The sequence below is a fragment of the Eumetopias jubatus genome, unplaced genomic scaffold (genome assembly GCF_037043125.1).
Source record: "Eumetopias jubatus isolate StellerSeaLion01/CBP00866 unplaced genomic scaffold, mEumJub1_p1.0 scaffold_13, whole genome shotgun sequence".
NCBI classification, from domain to species: Eukaryota; Metazoa; Chordata; class Mammalia; order Carnivora; family Otariidae; genus Eumetopias; species Eumetopias jubatus.
The window spans coordinates 14,213,133-14,234,284 of record NW_028274819.1 but is presented as its reverse complement, the minus strand read 5'-3'; the positions used below and the strand labels follow the sequence as shown (position 1 = coordinate 14,234,284).

At 34.3% G+C, this 21,152-nt stretch overlaps 1 protein-coding gene and 2 pseudogenes across 1 annotated transcript; 1 reads left to right on the top strand and 2 right to left on the bottom strand.

The window, feature by feature from the left end:
- Nucleotides 1-112: 112 nt before the first annotated feature.
- LOC114204274 (olfactory receptor 10AG1-like) lies at nucleotides 113-1,279 on the top strand (annotated as a pseudogene).
- A 4,600-nt stretch (nucleotides 1,280-5,879) lies between these two features.
- LOC114215204 (olfactory receptor 10AG1-like) lies at nucleotides 5,880-6,845 on the bottom strand. Its single transcript, XM_028111098.2, has one exon. The coding sequence runs from the start codon at nucleotides 6,819-6,821 to the stop codon at nucleotides 5,880-5,882; it is 942 nt and encodes a 313-aa protein (XP_027966899.2). The 5' UTR covers nucleotides 6,822-6,845.
- An 8,648-nt stretch (nucleotides 6,846-15,493) lies between these two features.
- On the bottom strand, nucleotides 15,494-16,477 carry LOC114215205 (olfactory receptor 10AG1-like; annotated as a pseudogene).
- Nucleotides 16,478-21,152: the final 4,675 nt, after the last annotated feature.

Genomic DNA, 21,152 nt, shown 5'->3' with positions numbered 1-21,152 from the left:
GTTTTAATAGGGAATGGGACAAATTGGCAGGCATGCCATCCCTTTTATATATAAGAAGAGAAAAGCCGAAGAAATCAGAGTAACTTGGACTTCTGATTCAATCGTTCCACAGATGACATGTGAAGAGATGAGAGCAGAAAACAATGCTTCCACAATAATACAATTCATACTCTTGGGATTTTCTGACCTTCCAAACCTCCAAGGGTTACTATTTGGGAGGTTCTCCATCATTTATGTTGTTATCTTAACTGGAAATGGGCTCATAATAATAATAACCAGGCTTGATGCTGCATTACAAGCACCCATGTATTTTTTTCCTGGCAAATTTTAACTCCTTGGAAATCTGCTATGTGTCCGTCACTCTCCCCAGGATTCTGGTGAACCTTTGGACTTGGGATAGAAGCATTTCTATGCTGCTCTGTGCCTCCCAAATGTGCTTCTTCTTTATGCTCGGAGCCACTGAATGTTTCCTCCTGGTGGTGATGGCCTATGACTGCTACGTGGCCATATGTAACCCTCTGCACTACCCTCTAGTCATGAACCACACAAAGTGCATCCAGTTGGCTGTTGGTGCCTGGCTCGGTGGAGTCCCAGTCCAGAGAGGACAAACATGTCAGGTGTTCTCGCTGCCTTTCCTTTTTTTTTTTTTTTAATATTTTATTTATTTATTTGACAGAGAGAGACACAGCGAGAGCAGGAACACAAGCAGGGGAAGTGGGAGAGGGAGAAGCAGGCCTCCCACAGAGCAGGGAGCCGGATGTGGGACTCGATCCCAGGACCCTGGGATCATGACCCGAGCCGAAGGCAGACGCTTGACGACTGAGCCACCCAGGCGCCCCATTCTTGCTGCCTTTCTGTGGTTCTAATCAAATCAACCACTTCTTCTGTGACATCCCCCCATTGATCAACCTGGCCTGTGGGGACACTTAATGAGATGTGTGTCTATGTAGTTGCTATAGTATTTGTCATGATTCTTTTTCTACTTATACTTGGCTCTTATGTGAAAATCATTTCCACCATCCTAAAGTTGCCCTCAGCCAGGGGCCAGTCTAAAGTCTTTTCTACCTGTTCTTCCCACCTCATTGTTGTGCTTTTATTCTTTGGTTCTATTACTATCACTTATTTAAGACCCAAATCCAATCATTCTGCAGGAACTGACAAACTGCTCTCTCTTTCCTACACTATTGTGACTCCAATGTTTAACCCCATGATATACAGCCTTAGAAACAAGGATGTGACTACAGCACTGAAAAAATTATTACTCAAGAAAACAGTGTGAGCATCTTACAGATCACTTTTTAATACACATGTCTCATGGCTATCACAGAAATATAATTTAGTTACACTCCTCTCATGTTTACGATGGCATCACTGTTCATTACTATTATGTAATCATTTGCAATTATTAGGTATTTTAAAGTTCTGGCCTGAAGTCACGTGTGACTGCATCTTTAAGCCAATTAATCAATTTTCAAATGCTCTATTCTTTCAGACAAATTCTTTTTTTTTCACGGCATATTATAAATTTACCTACCTTTAAAATTTTCAGATAATTTCAACTGTTAGAATTGTTTTTAAAAATGTGTAAAAGAAATAGGCTGGCCTTTCCCATTTGTCAAATATATACAAATATTATGCTGGTATTCCCACTTGTATTTATGACACATTCCTTTCTTCGTGACAGGTTAACACTAGATATGTGTTGAGGGAGTGAACACAAGACAAACTATAAATCATATTTTAAATTATAAACAGAAATTTAAAACAAAATGGAAATCTTTAAGTGTATCCACTTTCTTAGTATGAATTAAGAAAATGTTTCCATGTGTATCCAGAGAAAGTCAAACATCTGACGTGGCTCTGTCATCCTGTTTTAAATATTTTTCATGGGTGGGTGGGGGGATGGGGTAACTGGGTGATGGGCAACTATTTTGCTTTGACTTCTCAAGTTATACACCAGAAAATATTTGGGTTCCTGGACTTCCAGGGCCTATTATAGTTTACAGACATGGAGTATCACTTAGCTTCATATCAACTCTCCATATCATATTATTTTCTTCTATATCATATCTCTTCTTGCTTCCAGTCAATTGATTTTCAGAGCACAAGCCTTTAGAAAAGTTTTCTAATTAATTAACTACTTCCATTTTTCTTTTTTTAACTTTTTATTATGTTATTTTTTTATTTCTTTTTTTATTATTATTATGGTATGTTAATCACCATACCTTACATCATTAGTTTTTGATGTAGTGTTCCATGATCCATTGTTTGCATATAACACCCAGTGCTCCATGCAGTACGTGCCCTCTTTAATACCCATCACCAGGCTAACCCATTCCCCCATCGCCCTCCCTTCTAGAGCCCTCGGTTTGTTTCTGAGTCCATAGTGTCTCATGGTTCGTCTCCCCCTTCGATTTCCCTCCCTTCATTTTCCCCTTCCTACTATCTTCTTCTTTTTTTTTTTAACATATAATGTATTATTTGTTTCAGAGGCACAGGTCTGTGATTCAACAGTCTTACACAATTCACAGCGCTCACCACAGCACCAGTGGCGCAATCAATTAGCACGCGGTACTTATACTTTCATTTTTCTAATGTGTTTCCCATTGTCATCTATTATCTTTCCTTACCATACTGAAAGAAAGCAGTTTGTCCAATCAGTCACCTCATGTTACTTGCAATTGTAAATGTAACCCCACTTGAAAAACAAAAGAGCAAAGATATCCTGAAGTCTCTTTTCCTTTTATTTGATTTAGGGTATGAAACAGTTTCCTAATGTTTACATGTATTTTCAGTACAGAAACCAAATGTATGGAGAAGTCTATTGATTAATTAACAGACTCGCTGTTCTGCCAAATATTTTGGCTGCCATAGAATAGTGACCCTCAAAGAAACATATATATCTATATCTATCTATCTATATCACTACACATGTATGGCAATAGTTAATTATCAGAAATATAATTAGTTGCATGAAACCATCTAGAAATTAAAGTCTGCAAATGTGTTAGCATACACACACAAACATACACAAACTCTATCATCTTTCCTATCTGTCTAGTCAGCTAGCTAGTGACCTATCATCTGCCTTACACACCAAAGACACACACACACACACACACACACACACCCCTACATACCTTTTGTGTATACAGCTTATTTTGGCAAAGTTAGGCAATTCTCCTTTGAGCTTTGAGCATCATTTTCCCAAAAACTTTGTTTCATGATTTATATAATTTCCTTTTTTAGTCCTTATGAGTACCTTCCCTTTGTCATCTAATTTTATTATTCTTGTTCAACACATGTGCTTAGTCCTAGTTATCTGACTTCTTAGTGAAATAAGCTTGTTTTGAATGTTTTAATATCATAGGGAAAGGAAAATTTCATCAATGTAAGATTTATATATGACGCATTACTATTCCCAAAAAACAAGAATTCCATATATATATATATATATAAAACACTTAAAAGGAAGGAAGGGAGAGTATATTGTCTATCATTGTACCCTGTATATTCTTTTCCGGCCAAGAATCCACAGCGACAAATGCAAATTCAAACTATAGACATATTCAGTTTTTCCCTTCCCCAAATCAAGCTGTGTAAAGATTCCACACATGCTGCTGACCTTTCCCTCCTCCCTTATCAATTAACATCAGTCCAGGAAAGCAATCTTCTTCTGAAGTGCACAAGTCCACACGCACACAAATACACACAGACATGAGAACCTGTGTAAGCAACTGTCTGTGTTTCTAAGGAAGAAAAGTCAACTTCTTAGCACTGGGAATGAATTGTTCTAAGAATAACACCATTTAAAAATAAGAAACAAAAGTTTATCTGGATAAGAAAGATATTTACAATTTACAAAGCACATCTACAAGCTGCACATATTCATTATATTTAAAAAATTAGTAGAACAAATAAATTTTCAGCATATTATTATCACTGAAAGTGGTGACTGCTTTCTTGTTTCAAGTTTGTTTTCTTTTTTTTTAATTTCAGTTAGTTTGGGGCACCTGTGTAGTTCAGTTGGTTAAGCATCTGCCTTTGGCTCAGGTCATGATCCCAGGGTCCAGGGATCAAGGCCTGCATCTGGCTCCCTACTCAGTGGGGAGTCTCCTTCTTCCTCTCCTTCTGCTGTTCCTCCTGCTTGTGCTCTCTCTCTCTCTCTCTCTGTCTAATAAATAAGTAAAATCTTGTAAAAAATAAATGGATTTCAGTTAGTTAACATATAGTATATACTTTGGTAGTTGACTAGGTAAGTGAAAAAATAATTATTGATACTGTTCACAGATTTTTTGGGGGAAGGTATAGAACTTCATTACCTAGCAAAAAATAATCACAGTGCTCCAAGAACATAGCTCTTATTTGCCCTTCTGTAAAAAAGTTGACATTGATTAGAGTTATTAATATTTTTGAATGTTTTTCCCATTTTAATTATGTCTTCTATATCAACTTTCTTTTTCTATATTAGGCAGGAGGGACAATAAAAATGGAGGGAATTTTTTATATCTGTATCACTCCATTCCACCTATAACAGCTTCAGGAATTATCCAATTTCTGCTTGGAAATTTTCCTGGAATTTTTTATTGTTGCTACTATGTTTCTATTTTTTAAACTTGTTCCTATAGCCAATCATTTCCGTTATATTTTTTATAGTTTTGATATGTTCATGTGCAAGTGAGTAGGACTGACATTTTCACTTATGGATTAAAGTTTTAAATGCAGGTACAAGCTTCAGCATATTCTTTTTTAATCAGAAGCACTGGTGACAGGTCACGGCCCCTTAGAGATCTGTTGCCTGCATATGCGAAGGATTCGTTAGATAGGCATAAATATTGACAATGAATAAGGTTAATTGTATCAATACAAATAAGCAACACAATCAACTTGTCATAATGATTTTCCTGATATACAATGAATACATACTTATGAATACATGTTCACTTTTCATGATTACATGAATAACTCAGGCTTATTACAATAAACTATAAACATCCACAAAACTAGGAGAAAGTAAGAGTGTATTTTACTCTGAGATATCCACAATTAACATTTATTATCATATTTTTATTTTATTTTTATTTATTTTTATTTTTTTATTATCGTATTCTTATTGATCATGTACAGTGAATGTGTTTATGTGGTATACTAGTTATATATATGATATCTGTGCTTTTACAGTAGATATATTTTATAAAACTTTATTTCCTTTTCCCTAATTTTCCTATCACACTATCATCTCTAGAAAAGTATATTAAAAATATATTTTCATTAATTTCTCCCCTCTTTTAATTACAAGCAAATATTTTGATAAGGATATTCACTTTTTTCAAATCATAGGACTATATTATATAGAAATATTTAATCTGATATTAGCATAAATCATGTTTAATATTGACTGGTAATAGTGCACCAAAACCATTTATAAAACTATGTAACTATATTTCCAGTGAAAGGTGCTTTATTCTATAAGAAATGATTTCTTGTGCAGTCATTGTTAGAGATACATATTTATTTTAATATTCATTGTCAAGCTGGTTCTTAAAATGGCTATTATAATTTTATGGAAATGAATGATATGGTTTCCAATAAGTGATATAACAGAGTCTATATTACAATTAAGTCTTAAATCAATCATTGTCAAAAGTTCTTACTGAGAGAGGACAATAAAACACAATAAAACCATAAAATTACCAATGGAATGATTTATTTGATAAAATGTACATAAATGTATGACTTGACAATTACATTACAAGTAATTTTTAACTTGGGAAAAAGTTACCATTGTATAGACAGATACTAAAGTTTAATATAAATATCTTGAAATTTCAACACCAATACTTCAGTTCCAGCAAGTATAACTTTTTTAATGAAGTGAATTATTTACATAGCAATTTTCTCAATGCCTTTATTACTTCCTTGTTCCTTAGACTGTATATGAGGGGATTAAACAAGGGAGTCACAATAGTGTAGAAAAGAGAAAGTACTTTATCAATTCCTGCTGAGGGACTAGTTTTGGGTCTTAAATAGGTAATAATGGCTGATCCAAAGAACAATGCCACAACCATAAGATGAGATGAGCAGGTAGAGAAAGCTCTGGCCTGACTTGTGGCTGATGGCAGTTTAAGGACGGTGGAGATGATTTTGCCATAGGAAATAAGTATCAACAGAAAGGGAACCATAACAATCAACACAGCAGCTAGGTAGACCATCATTTCATTCACAAATGTGTCCCCACAAGCAAGCATGAGTATTGGGGGGATGTCACAGAAGAAGTGGTCAATTAAATTAGAGCCACAAAAGGGCAGAGAGAAAATCTGGAATGTCTGCCCTATCTGGACTGGAATTCCACTGATCCAGGAGCCAGCCACCAGCTGGATACAAACTTTGTGGTTCATGACTAGAGGGTAGTGCAGAGGTTTACATATGGCCATGTAGCGGTCATAGGCCATCACTGCCAGAAGGAAGCACTCTGTGGCTCCCAGCACAAGAATGCAGCACATTTGTGTAGCACAGGCAACTAAAGAAATTGTTCTTCTCTGTGTCCAAAGGTTCATGAGCATTCTGGGGAGACTAACCGAAACATAGCAGATTTCCAAAAAGGAAAAATTGCCAAGGAAAAAGTACATAGGGGTCTGGAGAGCAGGGTCCAATTTTGTTATTAGAAATATGAGACCATTACTCATCACAATAATGATATAGATGACTAAGAAAAATCCAAATAGAAGCCACTGGAGATGGGGAACCTCAGCAAAGTCCAAGAGAACAAATTCTATCAATTCAGTTAGATTTTCTTCTGGTGGTTTTTCTTGGTGTTTCATCTGTGGAAAGGGTCAATTTAGCATGAACTTTTGTTTTACCTTATTGGATCAGTACCCATTTTCTAAATTGTATCAGCGTATCTACATTGGTTTTCATAATCACTGTAATTGTTTCTAATTTAATAATGTTACTATTTGGGTATTTCTCACTTTCTCAGTTTAGATTCTAGGGATTATCACTGTACACACTCCCTTGAAATTTCCTTTAATATCATTCCATATACTTTCTGAATACAGCCCAGGATAAACCAAATTATGCCCTGCTCAGCACAGACACTGGAAACATTGGCAATCCTGAAAACAGATCTACAGCTATGCCATATGATCCCATTCGTAATTATATCTCTTGATAATCCTATTATAATTCCCTGTGATTTTTCTCTACCACACTTCAGTAGGACTGTATCAGACTTTGTCTTCCCCATACATTTTCAACTGCCTACTTGAACTCTTCGTTACCCTCCTATCACTTGATGATCTTGATCATAGATTTTCTTATTATACAGTTCATATTATTAGGCAGTTTACCAAAAAAAAAAAAAAAAAGGAGTATTTTATCACACATAGGGAAATAAAACAAATACCTTTTGGTAGGATACTATATGGGGAATATAAAAGGGTTTTATTCAGGAAAACTTGCTTGGGAGCATAGATACAGATAAAAATAATAAAGAGGGTGACTCTGGGAAAGAAGGGATGGCCTGGAGTGGGTTCATTACCTGTGGGAATGTGTAGGGGTGCAGGGGGGAAGATGCGGGTCTGTGTGTTGTGTGCATCTCCAATATTTCTGTTGTTTCTCAAAAATACTTCAGATAACAGTTTTCTAAACTCACTTCTCAGAGATAAGAATATTGAGACTTACTAATGATAGATAATTTGATCATGTGCACATAGGTGTTGTGATTACAAGTCAGTGCCTTTTTTTTTTTTAAAGATTTTATTTATTTGAGATAGAGAGAGAGTCACAGGAGGGGTAGAGGGAGAGGGAGAGAAAGAATCCCAAGCAGATTCTGTGCCCGGCTCAGAGCCTGACATGGGAATTGATCCTACGACCCTGAGATCATGACCTGAGTGAAAACTAAGAGCCAGATGCAAAACCAACTGAGCCACCCAGGCGCTCCAGCGCCTTTTTTTTTTAACTGGACTTGAGTTTGAATCCTAACTCCATGATTTATTATCTGTGTGACATTAAGCAATTGCTTAGATTTTTTAAATTTTGCTTTCTTGTGATAATTAAATGAGATAATATTGGTAAAATTACCTATCAATTTTATTCTGATCTATTATTAGTTATGGTCTTATAACCATAATTTTGAATATGCTACGAATATGATATTATGTTCTTAAGTCTTTACTTGCCAGGGTTGTACCACATTGTTTAGCAAAATTGTGTTTAATACAATTATTGAGTTACTTGTTGGTGATCATGTTTATTTTTTCATTCTTTCCTTTCATCAGGCCAGGACTAAGGTAAGGTGAGTGAGACACCTCAGGTACAAAATTTGAGAAACACTCCCTCATTCTCAGAGCTGAATCTGTGTTGTATAGTCTTGAAAGTGATTGAATCCTTCGATATTGCGCCCTTGGAATTTCTTGGCTCAAGATCAGTCCCAGGCCTGCCTTTCATTTCTCTGTTCTGGTGGGTTTGGACTTTGTCCACAAACAGCATACTCTAGTGTCATGGATAAGGAATACAGTACTTCCAAGACAGGCTGGATTTAAATTATGGTTCCACCACCTGCTAGCTGTATGACCTCATGAGAGATGCTTAATTTCCTTGTGCCATAGTTGGCTCAACTACAAAACTGGCTAAATATTGTACCAACACTTAGGATGTTTATATTAATGAATTCATTTCATACATGTAAAACAGTTTGAAGTCCTGGCACTCATAAAAGTCTCTCTAAAGGTAGCTGTTATCATTGTTATTAAAAACTAAGATTTATTCTTCTAAATTATACTCTCTGTTCTAAGCAGCATGAAAAAAATTCTCTAATTTATTTTTCCTTTGTATCACATGATTAATGTGGAAATGGAATGAGATCTCAAAGTGATCATCAGAATGTTATAAAAATGTTAAGCTCTGAAGATATGAATTCTCCACCAACAGTTTTGTTTATATTCTTATCTCTACTCTGTGAACCGAATGCCTAGAATATGTATCACTGTTCAGCTAAGATTGTTGCAGTTTGGCTAATTCCTTTTGTATGCCTTTTCTTTCACTAATACTATAGGACCTGGGAAGTAAGGACCTTGACTGTTTTTCTAGTTGGGATCAATATAGATCTTAGAAAATGCTTGTACACCTAAGTTGATGCTGAGTATTTGATTCTGAAATTAAGTAAAGCAGCAGACATGTTTTAAATAAAATCATATTCTTAAAGGGGAGAAATGGATTAACATACACAAGAATAAAATTCCAATCTTTATGTATCTCTTTTACAAATGGCATTTATTTAGTATGAATGATTTCATGTTTATTATTGGAAGAAAATTACTTCCAGTGCTAAATAAAATAAAATTTCTAACTGTACAAACCCAACATTTTGGTGATGAAATCATTGATGTATAACATGAAATAGTAAAATTTGTGTATGTACTTGTCAAGAGTGGAACAAAGCAGAAAGAGCTGAGGTTTGCTCTGTGTGCTCTCACAAAATTATACTACTTTCTTGTAAATACTTAAGTTCTTATTGGTAAAGGGAAATAAAACTTAATGTTGTAAGAGTTTTGTTTAAATCCAAGCCTCCGTTATATGAAAAACTCCAAATGATTAAGGGAAGGTATAACAAAAGTCTACTTCAGCTAAATATTGGAAGCCACCCAAGCTTGTTATATTTATAGATTTGATATATATTAGCAACTTAAACCTTAAATTAATTTAAAAAATAATTTTGAATTTAAAACCATTTTTCAGGGGTGCCTGGGTAGCTCAGTCATTAAGCGTCTGCCTTTGGCTCAGGTCATGATCCCAGGGTTCTGGGATCGAACCCCGCATCAGGATGCCTGCTCCGTGGGAAGCTAGCTTCTCCCTCTCCCACTCCCCCTGCTTGTGTTCCCTCTCTCGTTCTCTCTCTTTCAAATAAATAAATAAAATCTTTAAAAAAAACCTATTTTTCATTATTTTGCAAGTCTTTGATTCTATTTTTTTTTCTTTAAAATAAATGTTCTTTGGGTTTCCCAGTGGTTGTAACATTATTTCATGGATTGCTTTGCTTTAAGTTTCTTATATTATTAGGTTGAATACATAAATATAACACTTATCTGTTACAGTGTATTGGTGCAAAATGAAGTTTCCAATAATATTATTTATACCTAGAAAAATTACTTCACTTATTACAGTTCTCAGTATTTCAAAGTGACTTAATACCATTATTTATTTTCATTATTTCATTGGAAATTTTATTTAATAAAGTCAGAAATATATAGAAGTCACTGTAATAAAATGATATATTTGCTACTTTGTGTTAAATACTAATTTTAAATTTAAAAATATCATCTAAGCTTAGTATCAGTATAAATTAGTTTGTATTTACCTTTCTTCTTTGGGTTGTTGCTGATTTTTTTCACTATAGAGGTATAGTGGTTCAGTTACTGTAGTTGAAAATCACTTGTGTCATCAGAGATATGTAAGCTACCTTTATAATCTGTTCTTTCTAAACATGAACTGCTCTTTAAGTGAAAGTTAGTTAGCTCTACCTCAGGGATCTCTTCTGCCTGACAAATTTACATTTCTAATTAACATCACTATGGCACTCTCTGACGTATTGTATTTTATTTTTTCCACGTAGTTCTTAGTCTTCCCAGAATACTTTCTCTTCAACCCCTACATAGAATAGAGTGCACAGCACATCTTATTTCTTAGACATGATCAGGGTGCTGAACACCACTATCTGAGACCATCCAAAATTGACAGACATCTGATTCTTACCTTATCTATTATAAATGCTCCCTAGGGAGCCTCTGTTCCTATCAGATTGAGATGTCGAATTTGTTTTTCTTATGTTCTCCTCTACAATAGGTCACTATTGATCACTAGTTAGAGGCCGGCCTGTGTAACCATTGTATTAAAGATTCTGATGACAAGTGTTATTTTTATATACAAAACTATTATAGTATTTGTTTCTTCATGGCTGACTGCACAACCTGAGATTTAGCTGTTGAATGTATGGTTCAAAAAATTAAAATTTTAACCCAAGGGTAATCTGAATAGGAGGAAGTTTTCCTTCCTTTGGCAGGCATATCAGTCTTTTCTCAATTTCATTTTACATCTTTAAGGTGTATTTTCAAGCTTTACTTAGGATAAAATGAAAATCTGAAATAAATCCAGCTGAGATCATGGGAAAGACTCAGAGCAAATGGTCTGTGAATTCTAGGTTTTAATTCTAGGAACGGCAATTTTTTCCAACAGATTCTTTAAAAATCATGGCTTAGGATCAATTTCTCATGTCAAAAATAAGATGTTGCTTCCAGTTATTTAGTAAATAGTGATTTCTACGAGTCAATGACTAGGAAGGGAAATATTTCAGAAAGAGGGAACTCCTATAGCAATGTGATAACAGGGAATGATTAGGAAAGCTGCTTAGGATATATCAGGAGCACATGCCCCAGATCATGGAAGGCTGTGAGGAGGAGGGCGGCAGATTGCAGAAGGAAGCCAGATGAGAGCTCAGCAAGGGAGTGAGAAGCCCCCAGGCTGGAGCTACTGAGGATGCGCACCCAAGAAGTATATATGCTGAGGACTCCAAAAGCCTCATAACTGGCAAGGTGTAATACTAGGTGGATACAGAGGTCTTCTGATGCCATAAAATAGAATATTGAGAAAAAAAATACTCAAATACAAATGAGAAATTGTCCTTCAACAAAGACAGCCAACAAATTGGCAAAATATGACATTTAAAGTACATGCTCTTGGGACAACTGGGCATCCACAGAGGAAAGAGCAGTGAACTTTTCTGAATAGCATATATTACAGCAGGAAAACTCCCAATGCTAATGCAATTTCAAATACTTTGGTGAGTGAAGTGATGACAGCATTTTTAAGAAAAGGTCTTACAATTCTGGAGTAATGAAAGTCTATGGCTCAAAAATTGAAAAAAAAAAGAATGTGTCAAAATAAATAATTCTGCATAATAAAAGAAACAAGCCCCCAAAGTAAAGTCAAATAGAATTGATATGATGGGGAAAATAATTACAAATGATATTTCAGGGTACCTGGGTGGCTCAGTTGGTTAAGCAACTGCCTTTGACTCAGGTCATGATCCCAGGGTCCTGGAATCGACCCCCACATCAGTCTTCCTGCTCAGGGAGGGAGACTCTCCCTCTGCCCCCACCCATGCTCTCTCTCAAACAAATAAATAAATCTTAAAAAATGATATATCAGATGAAGTGCTCTTGACTTGTTCTTAAATATTGAAAAAAGTCCAAAACATAAATAGAAAAATGTACTAAATAGATGAAGTAACAGTTCACAGAAAAGAGAGGAAAAGCATTCCTTAAATGGGACATATATTCCACCTCATTTATTTAAAAAATAATTAAATTTTAATCTGAATAATGATCTAGTTTAAAAAACATTAGAGGCATTTTCCTATGCATTAATATGTGGACAGGAAGTGGGCACCATTGCCCAATATCACAATAGTGTTTCCTTTTTGTATCAATCAATAAAACATTACACACATGAAGCTATAGAAGAACATGATATTGCAACAAGTGTGTACTTGCAAAATACCACGAGTCACATAAGGGTGAATACTCATGTGGGTTATCATTCTCTGACTTAAGGAGCCTTGATTTTGATATTGTCCTCTATTTTTTTCCCACAGCTGTATGATGCCTCTAAAGTACGAATTTTATAATTTATCCAAATTTTTTCCAGTGCTTGTGAAGACTGGCTTGTTGCCACCCAGTACATCTTAACCAGAAATGGAAATTATTTATTTGATTTCAGTTTTGGAAATCATATGTGGCTTGGTTTTAAGTAAGTCTATTTATAGAAGTATTGATTCATTTCTGCTAAATGGTTTGGTAGTATCAACAATATTGAACCATTTTTGTTATCATTTTTTTTCAGTGGAAGGCAACCCATTTTTCTGAATTACTTTCAGGAAAAAATATAAGCATGGCATAAAAATAATAAAAAAGTATTAGGTTTTTCTTTTCAGTATAAACATGATATATTTATTAAATTTAGGAAATGGAAATATATATATAAAATTAATGGGCTTTCTAAATACTGTCTTTTAACCTTAACTAAAACGTTATGTATAATATGATTAGGGCTGGTTTTATTCAACAATATGTTTCATCCATGTTGTATGTAATTGTGTTTTATTCATTTTTATTACCTTCTGGTTTACCTCTGTGTTAGGAATCACAATCATTTCTTATTCTAATTTTATAAGGATTTGCTCTTATGAATGATACAAAGATGAGTATTCTTGGAGATGTCCCCTGGCACATATATGCTTGCATTTCTGCTGGTACATACCTAAGAGTAATATTTTCAAGATGAAAGCAGGCTGTCATACCAGCGTGGGGCAAGAGTTCCCATTGCTCCACATATTTTATGCATGTGATATGATTGGTCCTTTATTTTGTTTTGTTTTATTTAATTTTTGTCTTTCTGGTGGGTATGGTTGTGATATTGTGACCTTAATAAGAAATACATAGTGACCTCTGGCCCTGACTGCTGACACCAGGCTCCTGGAACTCTTGTTATTTCCTAAGTGATAAGCACACTTGGAGCATCTTTTGTTCTAATATTTGGTCTTTAACCCTGGTTCCTGACACAGTGCTCCTGAAACTCTTGTAATTTTTTGGGCAGTAGGAGTGTCTTTTGTTCTAAAGAAGCAACTTTGGGTGAGCTCCTGGATAGCTTTCACATGAGGATTAATTGATCACCAGAAAAACCAAGCTATGATTAGAAACTTAGAATTTTCAGCTCCCCTTACCTCCATTTTGTTGAGAAGAGAGAGGGGCTGAAAATGGAGTTAATGGCCCGCCTTGCCTATGTAATGAAGCCTCCATACACATCCCCAAAGCTGGGGCTTGGAAAGCTCCCAGGGGGGTAAACATATCCATGTGTCTGAAAAGTGACAGATCCCACTGCATGGGGACAGAAGTTCGTACACTCAGGAACCTCCCAGACCTTGCCCTATGTATACATTTTTTCATGGCTATTCATCTATATCCTTTGTCATATTCCTTAATAAACTAGTAAACTAGTAAACTTTGTCATATTCCTTAATAAACTAGTAAACGAAAGTAAGTATTTCCTTGAATTCTATGAACCACTCTAGGTATCTCATTGAAGCCTAGGAGGAGGTCATGGAAAACTCCAATCTATAGCTGGTTGTGGTGGGAAACCTCCATCTATTTGGTGACCAGAAGTGTCAGAAGTGAAGCATTATCTGTGAGTAGTAAAGGAGACTCACAGGAAAGAAACATACAGTAGGGAGGAATGGGGTTTTCCTTACAACAGCAGGGAAAGACTGAGTTTTTCCAAAAGAGTCCTAGTTTCTCATTTGGTTTTCATTATGATGGTTTCTCTCTCTTTTTCTTTCTTTCTTTCTTTCTTTCTTTCTTTCTTTCTTTCTTTCTTTCTTTCTTTCTTTCTTTCTTTCTTTCTTCTTTCTTTTCTTTCTTCTTTTTTCCTGATTATTTGGATTATTCTCTTTTGTGAAATACCTCCTTAAGTTTCCTGTCAATTTTTCTCCTGAATTTCCTTTGTTTGTAATTTGGAACACTTCTTTATATATGATGCATTTGAAACCCTCGTGTTGAAAAATGTCTCTCTGAATGGCTCCCTTGGACGAAGAAGTATTTATTTTATGCAGTTCAACTTATTAGTGTTTTCCACTATGGCTGCTAATTTTATTAAAATATTTTTCTCACCCAAGGTCATAAAGATAATTATCCATTACCTTTGAAAAGATTCATTGTGTTGCATTTCAAATTCCGTTTTACTGAAAAGGTATTCAAAGTATTCAAAGTATCAAAGTATTCAAAGTATTTAAAGTATCTAGAATTTTTTTTATAGATGACATGAAGTAAGGGTCAAGTTCTTTTCTCTTTCTTTCTTTCTTTCTTTCTTTCTTTCTTTCTTTCTTTCTTTCTTTCCTTCTTTTTCTTTTCTTTCTTTCTTTCCTTTCCACACTTACATCCATTTAAATCAATATGATTTAAAAGGCCATCTTTTCTACACTAGTCTGCAGTACAAACTTGTACATGTTCAGATGTGTCCATATTCTATAGTCATTCAACAAATATTCTTTAAAAGCTTCCCATATATACTAATCTTGGCTAGTTGATTTTTTAAGAAAATGATAATGATAAAGAGGGACAGGAACTAGAATATACATTAAGAATTTTAGGGAAAAATTTGGAACATGAATTACTAGATAAAAGGTACTATATATTTTAGTAAAGTCTCAGATCAGTATTGAATTTGTGTTGACAGAAATTAGTCCACCAAATATGAAATTTAATGAAAAATTCATTTCTAGTTTTAAATACAACTACTTTGGATATAACCCTGCTACCAGAAAGTCCAGCATAAAATGCCAAATTCAAGAATGAGTAAAGATAGTCAATTCATATTCAAGCAGGAAAGTAAGCTACAAAACAACTTCTGATTAGACAACAGCAAAATGAAGTGGAAAGACAAATTAGTTCAAATCATTCACTAATGCAGGAAACATTAAGGTAGCCATTTTCTCAAGGTCATTACGAATCCTTATCTTCAGAGTGTATATCATGGGGTTAAACATCAGAATGACAGTGGTATAGAAAGAGACATAAATTTGTCTGTTCTGAAAAATATGTTTGGATTTAGGTCATAAATATGTAACAATTTCAGACCTGTAGAATAAAGCCACAACTATGACATGAGATGATCAGGTGGAAAAAGCTTTGACTCATCCTGTTGCTGATGGCAACCTCAGGATGGTAGAGATTATTTTACTGTAGGATCCAAGTATCAACAGAAAAGGGATCATAACAAAGAGCACAGTGACTGTCAAAGCCAACATCTCATCCAGGAAAGTGTCCCCACAGGCCAGTTTGAGTAGTGGGGGAATGTCACAGAAGAAGTAGCTGATTTGGTTAGACCCACAAAATGGTAGAGAAAATCTGGCATGTCCTCCCTATTTTGACTAGAACTCTACTGATCCAAGAGTCAGTCAACATCAGCTGGATACAGAGTTATGGTTCATAATTAGAGGACTTGGCAGAATATGACAAATGACCATATAGTGGTCATAGGCCATCACTGTCAGGAGAAAGCAATCTATGTTTCCAAGCATAAAAAAAGAACATATTTTTGTAACACAAGCAGAAAAAGAAATGTTTCTTTTCTGAATCCAAAGGTTAGGAGAATTCTACAAAGAATGACGAATACATAACAGATTTTCAGGAAGGAAAAAATAAAGAACCTGGTCAACTCTGGTTATGAGAATAATGATACCATTTCCCATAAAGATTATCACGTAGACAAGAAAAATATCACAAAAAGAAACATTCAGATTGGGAATTCAAGAAAATCCCAAAACAACAAATTCCATCATTGAAGTGAGATTTGCTTCTGTGTGTGTGTGTGTGTGTGTGTGTGTGTGTGTGTGTGTTCCATCTGTGAAAATAGTGAAATTATTCATTTATGCTCTTAGCTTAAACCATTTTCTATCCACTAGAGGAGTTTGAGGAATTAATATGTATCATTTATCTCCATTCAAATTCCAGCATTTGATATCCTAGCATCAAAGAGCAAAACTGAATCCAAAGGTGAATGTATGCTAAATCCTAAGCATATCAACATCGTTAACATATATTAGTAGGTTTGAATTTTATAGTGTTCTAAAATAAGTGAAGAATATTAATACAAAATGAAATTGACAAAAAATAATTCATACTTTCTCTTCTAGGTTTAGTTATGGCTGCTTTTTCCTCCCTCAGTAGAACAGTTTAAGTAAATACATTTTATATATATTATATAGATAATATATAATATAAATATATACAAATATGTATATAATCATATATATGCAAGAAATTTGTTTTAATAAGAAATTTATCTTTTCTCTCATAACTGAAACTCATATTTATTTCAAAATATACATGCTTTCAAAATACCAAGTTTCTTTTAAATAAAAACATCCCTTTTTTTCTACTGGTTTTATTTCTTTTTCATGTATCATCTTAACTTTTTGTTTACCATTCATTCTAATTTGCTTTTCCAGACATTCTGGACAAAGGCATTCTTATGGACAGTCACCCTATGGAATTCAGGCCCCCTGGTCATCCACCTTACCACCATACCAGATCTTGGCAGGGAGCAAGAATGCTCTTGAGAAAGCAGCACCACTTAATTGTCCATTAATATTCATTGGAGAATATCCAAACTCAAATCGTGCATGTGAGACCCTTTTTTTTAATCTCCAGTTTTCTTAATGTTTCTCCCTTGATCTTCCACCTGAGCCTTGAATATAGCAACACTAAACTTCTATCATTATTACATGTGTGTGTTTTATTTGTGATTTATTAATTTTCCTTTTTTTTTCCTTTTAACTGACACAATCCTGACTGGAATATTAATTAATTATTTTTTAAAAGATTTACTTACTTACTTATTTATTTATTTATTTATTTATTTATTATATGATGAAATCTCAGAGAGAGAGAGAACATGAGCATGCATGAAGGGGAAGAGGACCAGAGTGAGAGGGACAAGTAGACTCTGCTCCAACCCACAACCCTGAGATCATGACCTGAGCTGAAATTAAGAGTTGGATGCTTAACTATCTGGTCTGCGCCACCCAAGCACCCCTAATTAATCATTTTTTAATGGTTGTCCAAAATAAGTGTTCTTTCTTTTTTAAAAAAAGATTTTATTTACTTATTTGAGAGAGAGAATGACAGAGAGAGAGCATGAGAGGGAGGAAGTTCAGAGGGAGAAGCCAACTGAGCTGGGAGAAGGGGCCCGACACGGGACTCGATCCCGGGACTCCAGGATCATGACCCGAGCCAAAGGCAGTCGCCCAACCAAGTAAGCCAGCCAGGTGCCCCAAAATAAGCATTCTATTTCAATTTATACCTCCAGTCTGTGTTCAAAATAAATATTTTAAATAGAAAATTTATCAGAAGAAAAAAAAAAACTACAGTGGCTGCTATGGTTTCCAGTCTACTTCCTTAATCTGTGTGAAAATTATCTGTTGGATATAACTGAGATGTGTCAATTTACTGCCATAGCACGTTCTAATTTGCAATGAAATGTTTGGCTCATGTTCTTTCTTTCTTTTTTTCCCCTTTTCTCTCTCTCTCTCTCCCTCTGGTTCCAAGACAAAACTCCCCAGGCTTGCCTCAGTTTCTAAATTTTTAAATGAAAGTAAGACACATTTTCGATTGATTTTCAAAAAATTTCGAGAAAATCTTTTGCCTTTTTCTTTGAGTTATAATTGCAATAAATTATATTATAATTCTAAAATAACTGTAAAGGCATTGGGCAGATGTAATTAAGGTGAAATATTAGTTGACCTTAAATTAGGGAGGTTATCCAAGTGGGCTGACCTAATGACATAAGTCCTTAAAATCCAAGTATAGCTGTCTGATCCAGAAAAAGTAGCAAAGATTCAAGGTGAGTGAAGTGGAAGAAGGAAGGAGGCAAGGAACGCTTTTGGCTTCCTGCAGCCCAGGGCTGGAGTGTTGGAAATGGTGGAAACTGGTACATATTATTTGCCTTTAAATAAAATCCTTGTGTGAGTACATTCTGTGGAGTCTGATGAATCCTTCCATCATCAAACTGGAGAAAAGAATGCAACTGTGTTTATTTTTTTTAGGGTTAATAATAACTATTTTCATGGATAGAAAATATTTGATTAATGATTTGGCATATTCAGAAATATATAATTTCTTAATTGGATCAATATGGTGAAATCTCAAAAAATTAACTCTTTTATTGTCATTAAGTCTTAATTTGATGTTTCATATAAGCTTTATTTAATGAGATTTAATTTCCAATATTTTTAGGTTTCTTTGGAAGATTTACATTTTTGCTTTTTTTATTCTCTTATTTTTTCAATTTGCAAATTATTATTGTCACAAGTACATAAAAGCATTTTTATACATCGTTTTTAGTACTGAAAGAGAGTAATGCCCAATTTATAAATTTACCACCTATTTAATCTCTGATAATCATGCACATTCATTTTTTTATTTGATTCGTAAAAGTCCAAAAAGTTCTATTTATTAATATTTGTATAATTTTTGTATTCTATATTATCTTTCTGATTTGTCAAATCCTGAGAATCCCTTCATTAATTCTATACTCATTGACATTTTTCTCTTTTCTTCCTTTTTTGATTTGAAGATTGTCTTATTTATTATCATCATTCAATGATGACTGACAGGCATTTATTTTTAACTATGTCCAGTTTTATAATCTTAGATTTGTCCATCTTTACATCTATTGTAAAAGGCCTTTTAGTTAATTTTATTTTTATTTTCTTTTAGTTATTTTTAAAATAAATTACCCTAAATGTTATATATCCCAATTCCTTTTAGTTCATAAAAAAATCTGTTGATTCTTTCAAAAATCTAAGATGATTTGGCTGATATTGAAATTTCTCTGCTAGATGCTAAATATTCTTTAAGACTTCAGTAACAATAAGAAAGGGAGTAATGTAAGAGTTTTCTTTTATGAGTTTTATGTCTACCGAGTAAAAAGTTATTATTTCTCATAATTTACATATTCCATTCTTTTTGTAATACATCCAAACTATAAATAAAATATAATAAAAAATGAGAAATCACTGAAATCCTGGCAGTGTAAGGAAGTCAATATTTTCCTTAAATCCACATCCTCCCAAATACAAAGTGGGCTAATATGCATAACACCCACTATCGACTTGCACATGTAAAATATTGTATGAGATAATGGAATGCTAACCTTCTTCATTTTATAAACATAGTTATGTTTTATACATACATTTACTTTCTCACATGTCAGGAAAGCTTGGAATTTCTTCAGTGAAGGGGCTCTAAAACATTGTCTTGGAAGGCTGTGTTTTACTATATGATGTAGATGTACTCCAGTGTCTTAATACGCTCCAACTGAGAGCACCTTCCCTTTGCTTCTTGTTTTCTTTTGCACTATAAAATAAACCTTTAATAAACACTCTTGAACAAACACACTTAATAAAAATTCTTAAACAAATACAGGCAATAATTATTCTTGGAAAATATTATTTCTACAAGATGAGTTTTCATTGATACAGTTTTTAAAATAAAAGGATAAGTATTTTGATTTTAATTCGAAAGAAAAATGCCAAATTACTTCCCAGGAAGGATACAGAATTTATTCCAGAGGATTCAAACAGAAGCACTTCAATGAAAAGACTATTTCCATGGTGCATTACTTTCCTAGTAATCTATAGTAACAAAATATCATAAGTTGAATGGCTTACAACAACAAAGACTGAATCTCTCACAGTTCTAGAGTCCAGAGTCCAAAAATCACAGTGTTGGCAGTCTCTCTTCATTCCCTCTAAAAGACCGAAGGGAGACTCATTCTTTGTTTCTTCCAGCTCCTGGTGGCTCTTGATCTGTTTTTGGTTCTTGGTTGTATCACTTACATCTCTACCTCCACCTTCACATGATGTTCTTCTCTGTGACTCTATCTTTTAAACTTCCTTTACCTTTCTGTCTGAGGACATTGGTCAAGGGATATAGTGCCCACCTTAAATCAGGGTGATCTCATTTCCTTGACTTGATTACATCCACAAAGTCTTTTTTCTTTTTTTCCAAATAAGGCACATTTGCAGATTCTAAATGGACATTTACTTTAGAGGGACCAACATTTCAATGTGCTACACATTCACTTGGATAGTTTATAGTGAAAATTCCAGAGATTTAGAATACTAAATAATATTATCAAAGCAAAACCTGAAGCTACAAAGGGAGGGAATGACGTCACCAGAGTAAAGGGGAAAATTCTCAGGATTTGTAGTCTTAAAGCAGTATGGACAGTGACAAGAGATAGAAAGAAGGGCAAATGCAAAGAAAATACTAAGATTCTCCTGCTTCCACCATCTTGGCTATTGCTGGGTTTTGTCATTGGCTAAATTCAATCATAGGTACAAAGAATGGCAGCAAATATATCTGAAGGAATGGGAAGGTTAAAAAAAAATGATCACAGCACATGACCCTAATCCTTGGTTATAAGACACACCGAGTTAACTATCATTGTATTGCTCAGGCAACCTCTTAACTCACTAGCTCACAGTAGAGGACAGATGGATCTTCAAATTAGACTGTTGCAATTGACATAATTTGTGC

What these genes read in the sequence shown, in the direction of transcription:
- LOC114215204 (XM_028111098.2), bottom strand. Translation starts at nt 6,821, where the DNA reads ATGAAACACCAAGAAAAACCACCAGAAGAAAATCTAACTGAATTGATA.